The sequence below is a fragment of the Eulemur rufifrons genome, chromosome 28 (assembly GCF_041146395.1).
Source record: "Eulemur rufifrons isolate Redbay chromosome 28, OSU_ERuf_1, whole genome shotgun sequence".
NCBI lineage: Eukaryota > Metazoa > Chordata > Mammalia > Primates > Lemuridae > Eulemur > Eulemur rufifrons.
The window spans coordinates 58,549,103-58,571,342 of NC_091010.1; the positions used below are offsets into that span (position 1 = coordinate 58,549,103).

Below are 22,240 nucleotides of genomic sequence, written 5' to 3' on the forward strand. Positions count from 1 at the left end.
TACATAATAATTGTACATTTTTATGAGGTAACGTGATGTGTTGGTACGCACATACATTGTGTAATGACCAAATCATGGTAATTAACATAACCATCACCTTAATCATTTATCATTTCTTTGTGGTGAGAACATTCAAAATCCTCTCTTCTAGTTATTTGAAATATACAATGCGTTCTTTATTAGCTGTAGTCATCATACTATACAAAAGAGTAGCAGAACTTATTCCTTCTATCTAATTGTAACATTGACTGATCTCTACCTATTTCCCCCTCCTCCTATTCTCCTCAGTTTTTGATAACCTCTATTCTACTCTCAACTTCTATGAAATCAATTATTTTAGATTCCACATATGAGTGAGATCATGCAGTATTTATCTTTCTGTGCCTGGATTATTTCACTTAACATAATATCTTCTAGGCTCATCCATGTTGTCCAAATGACAAGATTTTTTTTTTTTATTATGGCTGAGTAGCATTCCATTGTGTATATCCACCATATCTTCTTTTCCAATCATCTGATGAGCATTTAGGTTGATTCCATATCTTGATTATTGTGAATACTGCCACAGTAAATATTATAAATTTTTTGAGGAACCTCCATACTGTTTTTCTCAATGGGTGCACTAATTTACATTTTCAACAACAGGGTATAAGTGTTCCCCTTTCTTCACATCTATACCAGCATTTGTTATTTTCTGTCTTTTTGATAATTGCCTTTCTAACTGGGATGAAGTGCTATTTCATTGTGGTTTTGACTTGCATTTTCTGATGGTTAGTGATGTTGGACATTTTTTCATATAACTTTTGGCTGTTTGTAGCTCATCCTTGGAGAAATGTCTATTCAGGACTTTTGCCCTTTTAAAAATCAGATTTTTTTTTTTTTTTTTTTTTTTTTGCTGTTGAGTTATTTGAGTTCCTTATAATTTCTGGATATTAATCCCTTGTCAGATGTACAATTTAGAAATATTTTCTTTCATTCTGTAGATTGTCTCTTCATTCCATCAATTGTTTAATTTGCTGTGTATAAACTTTTTAGTTTGATATAGTTCCATTTGTTTAATTTTGCCTTTGTTGCTTGTGCTTTGGGTCTTGTCTGAAAAATCTTTGCTTGTGTAGCATTTCCCTTATGTACTCTTCTATTAGTTTTGTAGTTTGAGTCTTACATTTAAACCTTTCATTTATTTTCAGTTGATTTTTGTATATGGTGAGATATAGGCATCTAGTTTTATTATTTTACTTGTGTTATCCAGTTTTCCCAGCACCATTTATTGAAGAGACTATCCTTTCCCCATTGTGTGTTCCTGACACTGTTGTTGAAAATAGTAGGCTGTAAATAAATGGATTTATTTCTGGGATCTCTATTCTCTTCCATTGATCTATGTGTCTGTTTTCATATCAATACCATATTGTTTTGGTTACAATAGCTTTGTTGTATATTTTGAAATCAGGTAGTGTGATAACCCCAGCTTTGTTCTTTTACTCAAGATTGCTTTGGCTATTTGGGGTCTTTTATGGTTCCCTGTGAATTTTAGGATTGTTTTTCTAGGGTTCTCTATGAATTTTAGGATGTTTTTTTCTATTCTTGTGAAGAATATCATTGGAATTTTGATAGAGATTGCATTTACTCCATAGATTGCTTTGGGTAGTACAGACATTGTAACAATATTAATTCCTTTAATCCAGGGACATGAGATACCTTTTCATCTATTTGTGTCCTTTTCAAATTCTTTCATCTACGTTTTATTCTTTGCATTGTAGCGATTTAAATAATACTTCCCATATTTTTGTCCCTAGCTGGCCTCAGGTGGTTCACTACAATTGTACTTGCAGTGCTCCCTGTGGGCTGATACAAAAGCAAGTCTCCTGTGGAGGGAGGGATCCAGGATAGCAGGAAAGTTAAATGTCTTCCTCTAGCTAACTTTTTCCACTGTAGAAACCATGAGTCCAGGGGTACTTTCTGCATGAGGTAATATAATGGCTATGGGGGAGGGGTATAACAGTGATGGGAAACCAGTCCCTTTGTCTTCCAACTACAGTTTTTCTTGTCCAGTGGGGCTTCACAACCTCGCTTGTGTGTTCTGGTTTCCTTAGCTCTTGTGAAGGCAATTTTTTTGTGTGAGTGGTTGCTCAAATTGGTGTTTCTGCAGGGATATGATTACTGGAGAGACATACTCCACTGTCTTGTTCCACTTCTTTGAATCTAAAATTGTGATCATTATAAATGAATTATATTGTATTTTTATTCTACTTTATTATGAAAAATTTTCCGTTGTTATTAAATTTTTTCCTAATTGTTTCATAATATAATATAGAGTTTTAAAACTATATATAATTTTTTTCCATTTCATAGATAGGATGATTAGGAATATTTAACATTTTTCCTCAATGAGTCCATGTCATTTCTATACTATTTGAGGACAAGAGTTATGCCTCTAAAATTTTCTGTAAAATATAGATATTTGGTTTTACTCTTTGATCACTCTTTGATGTTAATGCATGTTGATGACTCTGTACTTGCCTCTTGGGAAATCTCTCTCATTTTCCAATTTTATGTATACAATAGATACCTTTGCATGGCATTTAATATGTACTTCTTATTTTTATTCAGACTTCTTTATAATGCATTTGTTTCTGCCATTGATTAGCTGTGTGACTTTGGGTAGTTGCTTAACCAGATTTCCTAATCTTAGAAATAGTACTAAACATAATAACTTCCATATAGTATTGCTTTGATGATTAAATGATATAATTCATGTGTACCATTTGGTACACCATGGCATGGTGTTTAATGTTTAAAAACTGATGCAATAATGCACTGACCAATGAGAATAGATACAGGCCACAAACAACTGGCATCAAAGGAACATTGGCTTTCCTGGATTAAGTGAGACAGAGCTCAATTAAATGCTAATTGCTATCTTAGTTGTAATTATGATGAAATGTGAAGGTGAAAATGATGATGATGTTTGGGCAAGCAGTTAGCAAACTAAGTCAATGTTATGCCCCAAACATGCACTAAGAACATTAGCTTTCATATATGAAGTTTATATATAATCTGAAATTTTTGGATTTTGCTGTAATATTAACATTAAAACAAAGTAAAAGTCTCACTTATAAAGACATAGAAAAGATTTCATGATTTAAATATGAATCTTTGAAACTTTTCTTGCCTAAAGAAGATACATGTTTATGCAAATTTATTTAAAAATGATATTTTTGTTATTTTTACTTCTAATTTATTTTCTTGAAGTAAGGGTATATTTCCACACAATTTTCTATACTTGATTCTTTTACTATGTATAACCATAATTAAGATGCATTTCAGCATGGCTTATTAAAGCTATATTATTCAGTCTTGTATTTGTATAACTTAATAGAAATACCATTCACATGAATTTTTAAAGGAATATGTTAAAAAGTATTCTCTCTTTAGCTATAACTTTTATGGTTGACTTTCTCTCTAACTTCTGCGTTTTATAGAGGATAAGGTAAATATTAACAATAATTTATTGTAAATATTGTCTTACATTAATATTTTGAGCCACATGTGTTATTCATTCAAAAAACTTGGGAAATGCCCTTTGGACTTTGCTATGATCCAAATTTTTCAAATAAATTCTTTGTTTCAATAGCTATTAGACCTGATAAATTGCTATATTAGATATTTGTAATACTGTTTACTGTTTTCTTTAGCTTGCCAGTGTAATGGACATAGCACTTGCATCAATAATAATGTGTGTGAACAGTGTAAAAATCTCACCACAGGAAAGCAATGTCAAGACTGCATGCCAGGTTATTATGGAGATCCAACCAATGGAGGACAGTGTACAGGTAAATATTTTTTAAAATTTCAGTGTATTTTTTACTAAGGAAAATTAAATTGAGGAAGAGGTGACTCATTTAGAGAATATATATTATTAGATAACATTTTTTATCAGTTTTAACATTTTTGGAAAAAATAGCTATTTGTTAGGAACTGTGAAGTATAAAATTTCTGTGATATGTTTGCTTTAAAAATATTACTTTTTCTTATTTTAAATGAATTCATATTTATTAATATTATAGGAGACTTATGAAATGCAAATAAATAAAAGGAAAAATTTTCTATAATTTCACTATTCAAAATAATAACTGCTAATAGTTTGTTTTTTAAATAGTAAGTTATTGTTTTGACTTTAGAAATAAAAATAATTAAAGGTTAATGGTGTGTGTCTTGCATCAGGTAAGATTTTTTTTTTTTTGGACAGGGTGGTAGTACAGCATAATATGTAAAAGAATAAGTTTGGAATCAATTCTGTGCTGAAATCCCAACTCTGTCACTCTTCAAATGTATGATCTTGAGTAACTCTCAGTGCCTCATTTTCCTCATATGTAAAAGAGAGATGTTCATACTTCCTTGGATTGTTGTAAAGATGAAATGAGATAATATTTAATATAGGCCTTAGGAATGTTACTGAATAAAACTAGGTCTGTCCTTGGGCAACAGAAAGCCAAACACTGAAGCACTGGCTTTTAGTAGACTGAAAAGTTTATTGCAAGGCTGCCAAGCAAGGAGACAGGAGTTGGGCTCACCTCTCCCCAAGCTCTGTCTGGGGCATGTTTTATAGGCAGAGGGTAATGAGATGTGATCTGATTGGGTGTTGCAGTGAGGCAGTGTCGGAGGTGTGATCTGACTGGATCCTGCCATGGGTGATTCCAGAGCTCCATCTGACTGGATGGTAGATCATGTCATGTGGTGTCTGCTTTTTAATTTGGTCCCCATTCCTTGGTCTGAGGACTTAGGTTCTGCTTGTGGTTTCCTGCTTGGTCTATCTGGGCATTTTCAGGTTATGTAACTTGTAATCTAGGGGTTTATGGCAACTGAAAAACAACTTTTATTCCACAAAGTTGAAACAGATTGGGCTGGTTCTGTGGCTAAAAGAAGTGAAGCACATAAAAAGAGCATTATAAGTACCAGTCATAATCACCACTTTTTTTTTTTGTTCACTAAACTCTGTTTTTCTGTCTTCCTTCTATTCTGTTGCTTCTTTCTTCTACTTTTTAAAGAATACTTGGCCTTTCTTTTAAATTTCTTTTTAAAATGGATTTTTTTTATAGTAATCCTTCTTTAATCTCTAGATTGGACCTATCCTTTAAATTTTGTATCTACTTTCTCTAAGTGGAGATTACCTATATATCACCCAGAGAAAAACCTCAGTTTTTGGCTTGAAAAGGTGAGGAATCTTTAAAGAGGGAATGTATCCTGGCCCTGCTCCACATAAATTTTTTAACAGTAGCTGCATATTAGAACCACCTGGAGAGATTTAAAAAATATAGATGTCTGAGCCATCCCACAAAACAATTAAATCAGCACCTGGGTTGTGGTTGTAGGATGAATCTTGGACAATGATTTTTTTTTTTAAAGTTTCCCAAGTGAGTCTAATAGACACTGAGGGTTGAGACACATGGAGAATGATGAACTGAATACAACCTTTGAGTCACCAATATTTCTCAGGCAATACAGTTGTCCCTTGATATCTGTGGCAATTGGTTCTAGGACCCTCCATGGATACCAAAATCTGCAGATGCTCAAGTCCCTTTTATAAAATGGTATAATATTCACATATAACCTATGCATATCCTCCTGTATACATCTGTAGGTTGTCTTTTCTCTTTTTTGATAGTATTCTTTATAAAACAAAATTTTCAGTTTTGATGAAATCTATCTATTTTTTTTGTTTCTTATACTTTTGGTGTTTTATCTAAGAATCCATTGCCAAATACAGTATCACAGTGATTATTTTAGTTTTTTGTCAACACAAGCAAAAGGAACACTTAAATGATTCTCTATTAGCTACAGAATGTTTTAAATTAGTATGGTAGGTTTTATCATTCTGACAGGCAGAGTACTTTTAGAAATATATTCCTTTTGGGGGATGAGACTTCTCTGCTATTATTAAGACTAGTTTAGTTATTCTGTAGTACTTTTTGTTATTGACATCATATATCTGGCAAGTTGAGGCACAAGGCAATGGAAAATTAAATATAATGAAAGATGCATGCCTATCTTATTCACTGTTGCACGTTCTCTAGTAGTTTATGAAATTTTATTTTATTTATTTATTGATTTTTTATTCTTTTATTTCAGCATATTATGGGGGTACAAAAGTTTAGGTTATGTATATTGCCCTTGCCTCTACCCCCCCCCCCCGAATCAGAGCTTCAAGTGTGTCCATCCCCTAGGCAATGCACATTGCACTCATCATGTATGTATACACCCATCCCCTCCCCCCCCACATCTGCCCTACACCTGATTAATGTTATTACTAAATGTGCTCTTAGGTGATGATCAGTGAAACCAATTTGATGGTGAGTACATGTGTGTGGTGCTTATTTTTCCATTCTTGGGATACTTTACTTAGTAGAATGGGTTCCAGCTCTATCCAGGAAAATACAAGAGGTGCCGTATCACCATTGTGTCTTAGAGCTGAGTAGTACTCCGTGGTATACATATACCACATTTTATTAATCCACTCATGTATTGATGGGCGCTTGGGTTGTTTCCACATCTTTGCACGTGTGAATTGTGCTGCTATAAACATTCGAGTGCAGATGTCTTTTTTATAGAATGTCTTTTGTTCTTTTGGGTAGATGCCCAATAATGAGATTGCTGGATCAAATGGTAGGTCTACTTGTATCTGTTTAAGGTATCTCCATATTGCTTTCCACAGAGGTAGCAGTAGTTTGCAGTCCCACCAGCAGTGTATGAGTGTTCCTGTCTCTCTGCATCCACACCAACATTTATTGTTTTGGGACTTTTTGATAAAGGCCATTCTCACTGGAGATAAGTGATATCTCATTGTGGTTTTGATTTGCATTTCCCTGATTAGAGATGTTGAGCGTTTTTTCATATGTTTGTTGGCCATTCTTCTGTCTTCTTTTGAAAAGTTTCTGTTCATGTCCTTGGCCCACTTTTTGATAGGGTTGTTTGATTTTTTCTTGCTGATTTTTCTGAGTTCTAAATAGATTCTAGTTATCAGCCCTTTATCGGATGTGTAGCATGTGAAAATATTTTCCCATTCTGTATGTTGTCTGTTTGCTCTTGTGACAATTCCTTTGGCTGTGCAGAAGCTTTTTAATTTAATCAGGTCCCATTTATTTATTTTTGCTGTTGCTGTGATTGCTTAAATTTTTTAAGACATGCTTTGTGTCCTAGGATATGGTCAATCTTAGAGAATGTCCCATGACCTGATGAGAAGAAGATATATTCAGTGGATTTTGGATAGAATGTCCTGTAAATGTCAGTCAGGCCCATTTGTTCTAGCGTTCTGTTTAAGTCCATTATTTCTTTATTTATTTTCTGTTTGGAGGATCTGTCCTGTGCTGTCAGCAGAGTGTTGAAGTCTCCGGCTATTATGGTGTTGCTGTTTAACATTTGGTTTAGATCAAGTAGGGTTTGCTTTATGAATCTGGGTGCACCTAAGTTGGGTGCATGTATATTAAGTATAGTTATGTCTTCATGTTGAACTGTACCCTTCACCAGTATATAGTGACCATCTTTGTCTTTCATTACTTTTGTTGATTTAAAAACTAAGTTATCTCAAATTAAAACCACCACACCAGCCTTCTTTTGGCTTCCGTTTGCTTGAAATATTGATTTCCACCCCTTTATTTTCAGTCTAAATGCATCCTTGCAGGTTAGATGAGTTTCCTGGAGACAGAAGATACTTGGTTTATATTTTTTCATCTATTGGGCCAGCCTATGTCTCTTAAGTGGGGAGTTCAAGCCATTCACATTTATTGAGAGAACTGATAGGTGGGGCAGATTTCTGTTCATCCTGTTGGGTAGAACTTCATTGCTATGTTTTCTGTCTTGAGCCATTGTGGTATCTAGCCTTTGATCTTTAGCTTTTGAGTAGTTTTACATTTGTGAGTATTTATATTTTAATTAGGAGGCTTTAAATATACTACAGATTTATATTTTATTTTAAAAATTCAACCTACTAAAGCCAATCTAAGACTGTTGTCAATTAATATTATGTTATAGCTAGTCTATTATAATTAACTATTAAAATGTTTTATCATTAAAATTATTTTATTTCTCATTAATGACCGGGAAGATTCTATAATTAAAACTTTCCTCTGGAACTAATATATATATTATATTATATATATAATATTACATGTTATATTATATACAATATTAAATATTGTTATATTTATGTATATGTAATCTTTGTAGGAATGGAAAAATACAGTGTTAAGAGCTTGAGCTTTGGAATCATACAACTTGGGTCCATATACTGGCAATACCACTGTTACTTTGGGTAAATGATTTAACTTTTTAGTGTCTCAGTTTTCCCGAGACACTAATTAAATACAGATAATTTAATTTATAGTGTTATAGTGAGTCTTAAATGTGGTACTTTCTATATGAAATAGTATGTGTTTCTGGGAAATGTTAACTTCTCATTGCTAGTTATGGGGTGCAGAATTCTGCCTTCTTCTGTTTCCACTGTGACAGGGTGGCACAGAGTTCCAATGCAATGTCCCATACCCACTTTGCACTCTCTCCTCTCCCCAATCACAGATATTCTCTCTCCTGGCTGCATTGCCTGGGATTGGGGAAGCTGTGATGTAGGCAATGTAAGACTGTCTTTCCTACCTTCTTCAATGCCTCTTTCCTTGTTATTATGCTGAAAGCAGGTACTTTGATCACTTTCCTGATATTTTGGTTCTCATGAAAGTGCATTCTTGCATGGATAGTTGTTCAGTTTTGTGCTCCTGCAAGGGGAAGATTGCTGGAGGGTTCTATTTGATCATGTTGCTCCATTTCCCTCAAGCCAATTCTCCCTGGGAAGACTTTATAGAGGAATTAATTCAGTAGGCCTTGAGAGTTGAGAACCATTTACAAGCTTCAATTTTATGTTATTGTTATTAGTTGCATGTTTTCCATTATAATTTACTCTAAATATAAAAAAACTAAGCTATAATGTTATTAATCATAATTTTTTATATATTTTCATATACATATTTGTTTTATTCAACTATTTGTTAAAAAAAAAGATGTAAGAAAAATACTTCTCCAAGTCATGAAATATATAGACATTTAAATTCCAATCTTGTTAAGAGTTTTTTCTTCATCTAGGTTTTCCTCTTTTTGGTAACATTTTTTACAAGATATTTAATGAATTTTATTATTATGTATAATGTTTTTACTTTAATATCACATTCAAAATTTGTTTTAGCAATGTCTGCTTTTATATTTATTAATTTATGCATTTTAGTTCATTTTTGTTTTTTATAGGTTCTTGAATAGTATGCTTATCTGATTTTCTTAATTTCTCTGTCTATTTTTTACTTTTAATAGTGATAAACTCTTTCTCAGTTTATGGGGAAAAGAGTTTTTTCAACAGAGTGACAGTTCTATTGTTACCTTTTTTTTTCTTATTAGCAAAATTTATGTGTCTTTTATTGAAATACTATTAATATCTGCCTATAGCAGACTTTTACAGAAGTATTACTTTAATAAACACACTAGGATATGGCACAAATATTCTCTGAAACTTGAGGGTAGTAATAAGGAAGATGAATTAACTTTCTTTTCTCTACTAGGATGAAGAATTTTTTAATTCTAAACCCTTCTCACACATTGCAAGTTGTTCAGAGAAGCAGAAAATTTATTACCAAATGAACTTGAACATTTCTTGAAATAAATGTAGGAAGTTTAATTCTCTCAAACTAGGAGCATTGCCCTGAATAATTAAAACTGCAGATAAATGAAAATTGCTTGATATGGGAATTTTGGTTCTGTTTATTGTTTTGATACAACAGTGTTAAAAGTTTGTATTCTCTTAGTATACTTTACATTTTGTGTTGCAGAGGAGAGCCAACGTGATATTTTAAATATTCCAAAGAGAGGCCAATAGATGAATAATTATATGATTATATATAGATAATTAGTATGTGATATAGCCATGAAGTTAAACTTTGATTAAAGAAATCTTCAGAATAACAGTTTTATGTAAAGTCAGTCATATTAAGTAAACCAAGAAAGTTTTTTTAAAATCATACGAAGCAGAGCTTTGTTTTGTTTTCAACTGCATGATTAAAAAGATCTTCATTGTATGGTTTCTATAATGTTTTTAGCTAATTTGTATTGTCACTAGACTAATTTTGTAACTCTTTGTTTTCCTTGGTAGAAGTGTTTCTCTAACTTCAGATTCTTAATAACTAGGGTTTTTTTTTTTTAAATATATCTTTTGAAGCTCTTTTCATTCCTTTTATTTTCGTAAAAGGAATTTCAAGGATGAGAAAATTGAGATATAAAAACTATTTGGCTACAATATTGTCAGGTATTTTAGAACGACTTCATTATGTGTTATTAGAAGATGCACTTTACTACTTTTTTCCATTGGATGCCTTTTAAAAGAAGTGTTTGTCGGCTGATTCCCACAAAACTGGTAGAGACAAGGTCACTGAACTTTTTAGGTGTGGGAGCTTTGCCATGGCTTACTTTAATAAGTTTATCAAAACTACTCTCTTCCTTAAGACCTCTCTTCCTAATTTTTATTAGCACAAGTTTTATTTTCCACATTTAACTTTGACTAAACTTCTACTTAAACTTTTGGCATTTGAATAGTGGCTTTTAGACCCTTAGATCTGATGTTACGGACTATTTCCACCTCTGGTTTACAAGTTTTTGACAGTAAAGTGTGCCACTTGCATGCTTTCTTTTCATGAACAAGTTTACAAATATATCGCTTATAGAATTTTGAAAACAGTTCTGTAGTTTTAGATCTATGAGTAGAATACTTATTTGGGACCAGATATAAATCATTATTTTGTGTAAAGTTTGAATATTTCTCCCTAATTTCATTTGATGGGATGCTTAGTCTCCTTATCGTGTATTGCTTGAGGTTTTATGTTACAAGGATAGGGTATAACTTAGTTCTTTAAAAAGTGGAGTAAGTTATTATGATATAACTTAACAACAAAAATGAGACTCATACTAACCTGAAAAGGTTGTAGAAATCTGGCTTGAAATGACAGGCCTCAGTTAAAAGAAAGATAAATTTAAAGTGGGGCATACTTCTCCTCATAGTCTAATACATATAAAACATTTATTTAGTATATTACAGAAGAGGTTAACCTAAGAAACTTTAAGCATGAATTTGGTTTTATTTTGATATTTATAGATTTTTAAAAAGCAGAACCAAGCTAAATTTCGACACACCCTTTTACATTACTCAAATAGTGCACAAAAACTAATTAGCAATGGTGGAGAAGTTGATTACATATTAGAAATGCCTAGAGCAGATATAGGGAAGCATCAGCAGAATATTCTCTGTACATATTTCATAAGCATATGACAATACTGCTTAATATATTAAGAGAAATGCCTTTTTTCTCAAAGGTCCATTTTTATATACCATAGGACATGGATGCAAATATTTACTTTTTTCTTTGTCACATATAATTTTATCTCTACCTTTTATCGTGATTTGTCTTTATAGGCCAATCTATTGATTTTATAATAATCATAATCTATATTTTTAGGCTTTAAAGGAACTATATACACATTTAATTGTATATTTAGTGAACAGTATAGCCTATTGTATTAGGCAATTTGTATTTCCAACTTCCTGTTGAACATTTCTGTAGAAGATCTACTACTATTCAAATTAATTAGTTAAAAAACAAAATTTAGGAATGTTATTATTTAAAAATGTTCCCTATCCACCCTTATCTTAGATAATGGTACTGCCACCCTTTTAGACTCAATTTCAATGGTACCTTTGACTCCATCTTTTTCCTTAGCCTTTATATTCTGTCCCAAGCTGATTTTGGCTCTGCACTGTCTATGAAATCTATTCCTTTTTTTGGAGTTCATTGCTCTTTTCAGTTTAGGCCTCCTTGATCCCTTTCTCTTCTGTTGTTGGATGTTACAGATTACCTGACATGGTATAGGTTCTCATTAAATATTTGCTGAATTAATACATGAATGCCCTTACTCTATATATGATATCTCCATTTGTAATCCTTATTTCTACTTCTTTTACAGGAAGAAAAACACAAAGACATATTAATAATTTTCTTCCTAAAACAATTCAAATGATTTCATTCCCATTTCTAAAATATTTACTGCATGCAAATTGTCTATGAAATAAATTAAAACCTCCTTAACAAGACTTTCAAGGCCTTTTATGCTCTTACCCCACTTTTCTAGCTTCATATTTTACCATACATTTCATATTCTACCATATCTTTACTTTTTCTCTTTTTTTGTATTTCATATTTTAGTTAATAACATTAACATATCCCTTGTCAACCAAGGAATATAAATATTAGCTAAACATTTATATTAAATATATATTAAATATAAAATATATTTATTTAAATATTTATATTTAGCTAATGTTTATAGGTAGTTTATGCTAGGCACATTGCTAAGAGCTTTGTCTAAATGTTTTTCATTTAATCCTAAGCATTTAATAAAGTTTGTACTGTTATAATATGTATTTTACAGATGAATAAACCAAGGGCATAGGCCTACATTTTCTTTATCCACTTGTGAATTGATGGGCACTCAGGTTGGTTCCACCTCTTTGCAATTGTGAATTGTGCTGCAATACATTCAAGTGCAGGTGTCTTTTTGATAAAATGACTTCTTTTCCTTTGGGTAGATACCCAGCAGTGGGACTGCTGGATCAAATGGTAGGTCTACAATTATTTCTTTGAGGACTCTCCATACTGTTTTCCACAGAGGTTGTACTAATTTGCAGTTCCACCAACAGTGTATAAGTGTTCCTTTCTCTCTGCATCTATGCCAGCATGTAATTTTTTGGCTTTTTAATAATGGCCATTCTGATAGGGGTAAGGTATCTCATTGTAGTTTTAATTTGCATTTCCCTGGTGATTAGTGATGTTGATTATTTGTTTCATATGTTTGTAGGCCATTTGTCTATCTTCTTTTAAAAAACTTCTATTGATGTCTTTTGCCCACTTTTTAATGGGGTTGTTTGTTTTTCTTGTTGAGTTGTTTGAATTCTTTATTTCTTTGTCAGATGTATAGTTTGCTAATATTTCTCCCATTCTGTAGGTTGTCTGTTCATTATGTTGATTATTTCCTTTGCTGTGCAAAAGCTTTTTAGTTTAATTAAGTCCCATTTATTTATTTTTATTACTTCTATATTTGCCTTTGGGGTCTTAGTTATAAATTTTTTGCCTTAGCCAATGTCTGGAAGAGTTTTTCCCACATTTTCTTCTAGAAATGTTATGGTTTCATGTCCATTTAAGTTTAAAGTAATTATTAATTGGTAAGGGCTTACTCTTGTATTTTATTAATTGTTTACTGACTGTTTTATATGTCTTTTGTTTCTTTTCTTCAATCACTATTTTCCCTTGTGATTTCTTATATTTTTGTAGTGGTATGCGATTTCTTTCTCTTTATCTTTCACGCATCTACTAGAGGTTTTCATTTCATGGTTACCATTGAGTTTACATAAAATATCTCATAATATTCTAATTTGAGCTGAAAACACCTTGAGTTCAGCTGCATACAAAAACTGTACACTTTTTATACCCTCCAGCTTTTATGCTATTTATGTCAACTTGCATCTTTTTATATTGTGTATTTTTAAACAAATTATTGTAGATACGGTTTTTAATAATTTTGCTTTTTAACTTTTATACTTGAGTTAAAATTGATTTACACACTACTGTTACTGCATTATAGTATTCTAAATGTGACTATGTGTATACTTTAACCAGTGAGTATTATTTTTTCATATTTTTTTATGATGTTACTTTATCTTCCTTTCATTTCAACTTGAAGAACTGCCGTTATTATTCCTGTAAATCAAGTCTGCTGGTGATGAACTCTCTTAGCTTTTGTTTGTCTTGAAATATCTTTATCTCTACTTCATTTCTGAAGGATACCTTTGATGGTATAGAATTCTTGGTGAAATTTTTTTCCTTTTACCACTTTGAATATACCGTTCCTCTTTCTCCTGTCTTGTAAGGTTTCTGTTGAGATTTTCATGGATACCCTAATGGAGATTCCCTTATATATAATGATTCTCTTTTTTCTTGTTCTTTTGAAGATTCTGTCTTTGACTTTTTATGATTTGATTATAATGTGTCTCAGAGTATTTTTTTTTTTGGATTGATCTTGCTTGATATCCTTTGGGCTTCATACATACAGATTTCTATATCCCTCCCAAGATTTGGGAAACTTTCAGCCAGTATTTCTGCAAGTAAGCTTTTTTACCCTTTCACTGTCGATTCTCCTTCTGGTGATCCTGTAACTCACATATTATTATGTTTGATAGTATCTCATAGGTCCCTTATGTTTTCTTCTTCTTTTTAAAATTCTTTTTTCTTTTTTGTTCTTCTAACTGGCTAATTTCAAATGATCTATCTTTGAGTTCTTTAATTTTTTCTTCTGAATGATCGAGTCTGGTGTTGAAGATCCCTCTTGTCTTTTCCGCACTGTCATTATATTCTTCAGCTCCTGGAGTCTGTCTTGTTCTTTTTTATGGTTTCCACTTCTTTTTTAAGTTTCTAATTTTCATCATGCATTGTTCTCCTAATTTTATTTAGTTGTCTATCTTTGTTTTCTTGAATCTCATTCAGTATCTTTAAGATAATTATTTTGAATTCTTTTTCAGGCAATTTGTGTATCTTCATTTTGGGGGATTGGTTACTGGAGCTTTATTAGTTTCCTTTGCTGGTGTCACATTTTTTTGATTCTTTCTTATCTGTGCATCTGTGCACTGCTATCTATGCATTTGAGGAGCAAACACCTCTTCCAACCATTACAGACTGTTTTTAGCAGTCTGTATTCTGTATAAGCCATTCTCCTGTTGGGCTCCTGGAGTAATGGGATTGTCTCTGGGATCATGTTTGAATAGGGTTGCAGGTGGATTATGGGGCTGCTGCTGTGTTCACAGTGAGGTCTGTGGTTGGTGGCCCTATTACCAGGGGATCTAGCAAGTTTGGATTCTCTCTGGTCCCTGGGTGGACTGGACTCTCTCCAAGGCCTTGGTTTGTAGGGATGGTGCTGGGATGAGGGTTTGCTTTAGGGTTCACAAACATTATGTCCTTTACCATGTGTGTGGTCTAATGTGGCTTCCTCCGGCTTCCTGTGAGAGCTCCTTCTGGATCGCTGGGTGGGTCCTTGGGCAGACAGTACTGCCCCAGTATGTGTCTGAGAGAGGCTGTAACTGAGTCACAGGGCTGCTTTAGAGTCTAACCCTGAGATCAAAGTCTTCATATCTTTCTCTGGGGTTACAGACATACATGTCTACTGGCAGGTTCTTAAGTGGGCAGACTTGCTCTCAGATTGCAGTCGAGAGAGGATGGAGCTGATTTATAGGGCTGTTTCAAGATCCACAGTAGAACCAATCAATGCCAGCAAATCAGCCTGCAGGGGGCAGTGACAGACATGCCTATCTCCAGGTTCCTGGGAGGGCAGAACTACTCTCAGACTACAGCTGAGAATCTGGGGCTGAGATCCAGGGCCATTTCAGGATTCATTGTGGGACAAAGGTTGGGAAGCTTGTCCCAGGGACTCAAATGGGCTTGTTTCTCAGAAGGTTCATGGCTGAGAAGAACTGTTTTACAATGGTAGCTAAGGAGGGCTGGGACTAAGATCTAGGGCCATCTCAGGATCTGCTGTGGGACAGAGTCTGGCAAGCTAACAAAGTGAGTCTCCCAGCAATTCTCTTTGTGGGCAGGATTGCTCCTAGACCACAGCAGAGAGGGACTTGAGCTGAGATTCAGGGCCTATGTGGGATCTGCTATGGAACAAGACCAACAAGCCTGTCACGGTGGCGGATATAGGCAAGTTGCCCAGCATTTCAGAAGCACAGAATTTTAAATCATGTGGCTATTTGGACTTTTGTCTTTGTCAGAATTCTTATTATATTTGAAAACTAATCTATAACATATCTACTAAATTTCATTAAGTGTAATTATGCTGCACGAGTACAAAGGAAATTAAATTTACATGATCTCCTAACCCCCGGAAGTTATTGTTATGTGTATATGACAGGCAGCAATGATGTTGCAATGAAAGGATATAGGAACATAAACTGATTTTGAAACGAGTACTGCCAATGACTATGTTTTGGTTTCATGTTTCTAAAGTGTATTCTTTATAAATAACTTGTTTGAATAACCTTTGTAGTATCTTTTTTTTAACCTTATTGTTTAGTGTTGCTCATAAGTTGATATTGCAACTTTATATTAAAGGGGGCAGAAATATCATGTGACCACATTATGTTCCTCTAGTGTATATCTAGGCTTTAAAATCATCATCATATAAAATTTCCCAAACAAAAGGCCACTGTATAATGCTTTCGTAAATGCTTATTCAGCATAAAAAGATAGCCTTAAATGCTGACAACAACAGAATAATTTCAACACTGACATGAAGTATAAATTTTAAACAATTGAATTTAAAATGCATTTGTGCTATTTTGCCCTGAAGGACAGTGCCATAAGGGAATTCTGTCAAAATGAGCTCACACAAAAGATATTTTAACACAATTTTTTTTTGTCTAAGAAATCATTAAAGTTACTATACAATGATAATTCTTTTATGAAACTCTGTAAGCATAAATATTATCCAGTTTTGCCATACAGGATAAATAAAAGGTTTAAGTTTTTAAATATTAATATGCATCATTTTTAGTGAAGTTCTGAATATAAGACATTATTACTATGAAACTGTGCAGATTAATATTAAAAGATGTCATGATGTACTCATTCATTATTTATAAAGTTACATATTACCAGTATATCACTGTGTCCCTTTATTGCTTGATGATAGTTTCCTTTACTGCTTGCAGTTCTGCACCTTGTCTTTCGTTTCTGTAATTCTCACATTTTGTGTTCCCATAGTTATTTCTACAAACCTAATGGAAAATAATGTAGATTTACTTAAATACTCTTTATGAATAAAATTCCACACCTTTATGCAGAAATTTCTTCTATTAAAAAAAATGGTTCTTAGAAATCTTCCTTGTTCTGAAACTTATTTTATGTCCCCAAGTGGTGATGTATGTATTTATTTATAGTAATCATCTATTTTTTCAAAGGTGATAATTGTAAGGAATTAGCAAGAAGCTTAGTGTTCTGTAATATTTTATATTATGGTCAATACTGATGATTTTTCAAACATCTTTATTAAAATATAATTCATATATCATAAAAATATATCATTTTAAAGTATACAATTCAAAGGATTTTAGTGTCTTCACAGAATCATGCAGTCATAATTATAATCTCATTTTAAAACATTTTCATCACCCCCTTCCAATAAATCCATACTCATTAGAAGACACTCCCCTTACTCGTTTGTCCCCGCCCTGCCCTTGAAAGCTCTGGGCAATAGATAATTTACTTTCTGTTTCTATAGATTTTATTATTTTGGAAATTCCATAGAAGTAAAATCATACAATATGTGATCTTTTGTGACTGACTTTTATCATGTATAATAATATTTTAAAGGTTCATCCATGTCTTTTTTAATTTCAGCATATTACGGGGGGTATAAATATTTAGGTTGCATATATTGCCTTTGCCCCGCCTGAGTGAGAGGAGATTATTGTTGAAGATTTCTGTGTACATATTCATACAAGGTATTGGGTGTACAGTTTTCTTTCCTTGTGATGTCTTTGGTTTTGGTATCAGGATAATACTGGTTTTATAGAACGAATTTTGTAGTTTTTCCTTTTTTGGGGGGGACGAATTTGTGAAGATCTGCTATTATCTTTCTTTAAAAGCTTGATAACATTTACCAGTGATGCCATCTGGGCCTGGTTTTTTCTTGGTGGAGAGTTTTGAAATTGCTAATTTAAGCTCTTTAATTGTTATGAGTTTATTACATTTTTCCATTTTTTTCTTGGGTCTGTTTTAGTTGTTTATGTCTTTCTAGGAATTTCTCCATTTCACCTATCTTATTTGTTGATGTTCAGTTGTTCATAGTATTTCCTTATAATTTTTTTTATTTCTGTAAAGCTGGTAGTGATATCAATGAAAACTTTTAGGTTGTGCTATTGGCATAGGATTGATACCTTTTCAAATCAAGGATCACTTAAATAAAGAAAGGTACAGAATTCAGCATTGAATATATCACACTTGGTGCTACTTCTAAGAATATATCAATATTCAGAGATATATTTTAAATTAGATATGAGGAACCTGTTACCCAAATTTTTTATAGAAATTATGCTACTTCACAAATTAAGATAATAAATATTTGTTGACAAAATAAGTGAATTAAAGACAGCTGTAAGTATGTCCAAATACTGTAATATTCAGTCACCTCACCCAAACATAGATTCAGAAAAAATCCAATTTATTTATTTTGTGTAAGTTTTACTTCTTTTGGTGCCCTTTTAGTTATTGCATTTGACCTGAGTTTATATCAATTGAGAGTGGAGGAAAATATCAAAAAGTAACATAATTTAAAATATACTATTTCACACTTATAAAAAGTCACAATCTAATGGTACAGGTGTTAAAATTAAAATTATTTAATTAGTGTTGTCTCTATTTCATATTTGAAAAAGCATGACTTTTATTATCAAAGGACTAAAAGATACAGACCTATGGAAATAAATGAAAGATAAACGTATTAACTTTTCCCACCTCTCTGACAAAAAACATCATGTAGTCATAACTATGTTTCTTGATTTTCATAAAATTAAAGTTATGTACAGTGAATGCATGTAGTTTAAATGTGAAGTTAGATGACTTTTGACAAATTTTCTACACTCAAGAAATCACCACCACGATCAAGATAAACATTTTCATTACTGCAAAAGTTTCATTTAGGGAGTATGATCTTAGCTGTGGGCTTGTCATATATGGTCTTTATATGTTGAGGTGCATTCCTTCTATATCTAATTTCTTGAGAGTTTTTTTTTTTTATCATGAAAGGACTTTGAATTTTGTCAGATGCTTTTTCTGCATCTACTGAGATGACTATATGGTTTTTGCCCTTCATTCTTTTAATATGGTATATCATATTTGTTGATTTGTGTAGGATGAATCATCTTTGATCCCTGGGATGAATTCTACTTGTTCACAGTGAATGATCCTTTTAATGTTCTATTGAATTTTGTTTGCTAATATTTTGTTGAGGGTTTTAGATCTATTTTCATAAGGGATATTTGCCTGTAATTTTCTTTTGTTATAGTGTCTTTCTCTGGCTTTGGTAACAGGGTAATGTTGGTCTCATAAAATGAGTTTGGAAGTATTCCCTCTTCTTCAATTTTTTTTTGAAGAGTTTGAGAAGGAATGATAGTAGTTCTTTTTAAAATGTTTGGTAGAATTCTGCCATGAAGCCATCTGGTTCTGGGATTTTATATTGATGGGAGGTTTTTGAACACAGATTCAATCTTCTTATTTGTTATTGGTTTGTTTAGATTTTCTATTTCTTCTTGATTCAGTCTTGGTAAGTTGTATGTTTCTAGGAATTTACATATTCTTTCTAGGTTATCCAACTTGTACACATATAATTGTTCATTGTTGTCTTTTATCATCCTTTGTATTTCTGTTGGATTAGTCTTTTATTTCTGATTTTATTCATTGATCTTTTCTATTGTCTTTCTGGTCTCTATTTTATTTATTTACACTCTGACTCTTACTATTTTTTTTCTTGATAGGTAAAGACTTACTTCTGTCATTTTGTTAATTTTTTCTGTGTTTTAGTTTGTTTGTTCCATTCTTTTTTGCTTGCTGTTTTCTCTTGTGATTTGATGATCTTTTTGTAGTTGTGTGCTTTGATTCCTTTTTGTTTATCTTTTGTCTATTTACTAGAGGTCTTTTCTTTGTGGTTATCATGGAGCTTATATGACACATCTTATAGATACAACAGTCTATTTTAAGCTGATAAGAAGCTAGCACTGATTATATACAAAAACTTTGTACTTTACCTTCTCTTCCCCACACGTTTTATGTTATTGATGTCACAGTTTACGTCTTTGATGTGTCTTGTGTCCTGGTGCATGTCTCTGTTGTGGCTCGTCTGAAGCCTTGGTCCCTAGGGGTGACCTGGTGTTTGAGCAGGCCTTCAGTTTTCATCTGCAGGAGCAGGCCTGGCACTGGGCTGGGCTGATACCTAGGGCCATGAGTACAGGCCTGGATCCTAAGTCCACATGGGCTGGCCTGGCTGGCACTGGATGGTCCTGGAGCCTGAGTTGGCAGTTAGCTGGCCATGATCCTGGTGCTGGTTTGGCACTGGGTCAGTCTGTAGCCTGTATCTATGTGGGTAAGTTTAGAGCCTGGGGCCATGGGGGTTAGCCTGGAGCTAGGGTTCACAGGTGCCAGCCTAACACTGGGGAGGGTTTGAATGCTTGGTTTGTGGGTATGAGCCTGGAGTCTGAAGCTGCAGGGTCTAGCCTCACCTAGGGCAAGCTAGGAGGCTGGCACCATGGAGACTGGCCTGGAGCCTGGGTTTGCTGGGGCTGGCCTGTTGCTGGGGTGGGCTTAAATCTTTGGACTGTGAGGGCTGGTCTACAGCCTAGGGACACAGAGGCAGGTCCTGGGGCCAGTCTGGAGCTTGGGGTGGGCCTGGAACCTGCTTGCTCAGGTGCTAGCCTAGAGCTGGTGGTTCCTGGGGATGGCCTGGCACTGGGGCAGGTTTGGAACCTGGGTCTGTAGGGGGAGGCCTGGTGCTGGGGTCCACTGGAAAGTTAGGTTCTCACTTCACTCTTCTTTACCCACTTTGGGGTATGTCCCTCAGTGCTGTGCTGCCTAGGGTTCAGAGGGGGGTGCTGTTGATAATATTAAACTGGCTTTCCTACCTTCTTCAATATATATTTTTCTTATTTCTATGCTATAACCACATGCTAAAATCTCTCACCTAGATTACTTAGCTCTTATGAAGGTATTTTCATATGTGGATAGTTTTTCAAATTGATGTTTCTGTAAGGGGCTGAATGCTGGAAAGTTCTATTCTACCATCTTGCTAACATCACTCCTCTAGAGTGGTTTTTTTTTTCTTTTTTTGATACAGATGTATGGTTTTTTTGGTGAAATTTTATTTGTTTGTTATTAACTTTTGATTTAATTATACTGTGGTCGGGGCTCATTGTATGATACTATTTTTTGGAATGTGTTGTAGCTATCTTCATTTGCTAATGGAAATTTAAATGTTATAAATTATTTATGTATGTTGGAGTTTAAAAACCAGGAATTGATGAACACAAAGTTTAGGTTAGTGGTTACTTCTGGTTGGGGGGCGGTGCACAATGAAATAGGTTAAGGGAGCAGCACACAGATTGCTACAAGTGGTAGTAATGGAATTCTAGTCCTTAAATTAGATGGTTTTGTTATCCTGTTTTATATATTACTAACAAGTTCATAAACAGGAAATGTATATGCAATTTAAAATCACCACCATAATCTCTTGCCTTCATAAAAATAAGCAATATTTGCTTTGTTTTTTCTAGGTTCTTTTTTTACCAACATATATGTAACTGATATGATGTAGAAGCCAGACTAATAGGGTGTAACGAAAATATGATATTTTTTTCTGTCATTGTCCCTTTAAAATGTATTCAGTGGAGGTCAGGCACCGTGGCTCACGCCTGTAATCCTAGCATGATTGCAGGTGTGTCTGGGAGGCCAAGGGGGTAGGATTGCTTGAGTTCGGTTTGAGACCAGCCCGAACAAGAGCAAGACTCCATCTCTCCTAAAAATATAAAAATTAGCCAGGCATTGTGGTATGTACCTGTAGTCCCACCTACTCAGAAGGCTGAGGTAGGAGGATTGCTTGAGTCCAGGAGTTCGAGGTTGCTGTGAGCTAGGCTGATGCCATGGCACTCTACACAGGGCAACAGAGCAACATTGTGTCTCAAAAAAAAAAGAAAAAGAAAAAATAAAAAGAAAAAAGAAAGAAAGAAAAAGAGAAAAAATGTATTCAGTCAAATAAGTTTTTTCCTTGACCTTGTATGAAATCCCAGAATCCCAGACTCACTCTTAGTTAATATAAGGAACTTTGAAGAATTTAATTTGCAAACACGTGCTTACATAAATAAGTAAAATTGTCTAGATCAAATAAAAATCAGAACTCTGAAGGTACTTTGAAGCCACATTTTCTCTTTACCTCTATCCTGGATGCTCTCTCTTTCTATATTTGGGATTTTCCTCCTTTTCTGGCTTGGTAATGATTTGATCTTTCTATGGAGAGAAGAAAATTACGTGTGAGAAATAGTTGTCATCTGTGGTTGAGGTCCACTGTGAGA

At 33.5% G+C, this 22,240-nt stretch overlaps 1 protein-coding gene across 1 annotated transcript in view; it reads left to right on the forward strand.

Moving 5' to 3' along the window:
• The window catches only part of ATRNL1 (attractin like 1), a 563,691-nt gene that overhangs the window by 167,496 nt on the left and 373,955 nt on the right, over window positions 1-22,240 (forward strand). The window contains exon 19 of the mRNA XM_069459886.1: window positions 3,693-3,830. Within this exon, the coding sequence (XP_069315987.1) occupies window positions 3,693-3,830 (138 nt within the window). The remainder of the gene's footprint in view (window positions 1-3,692; window positions 3,831-22,240) is intronic.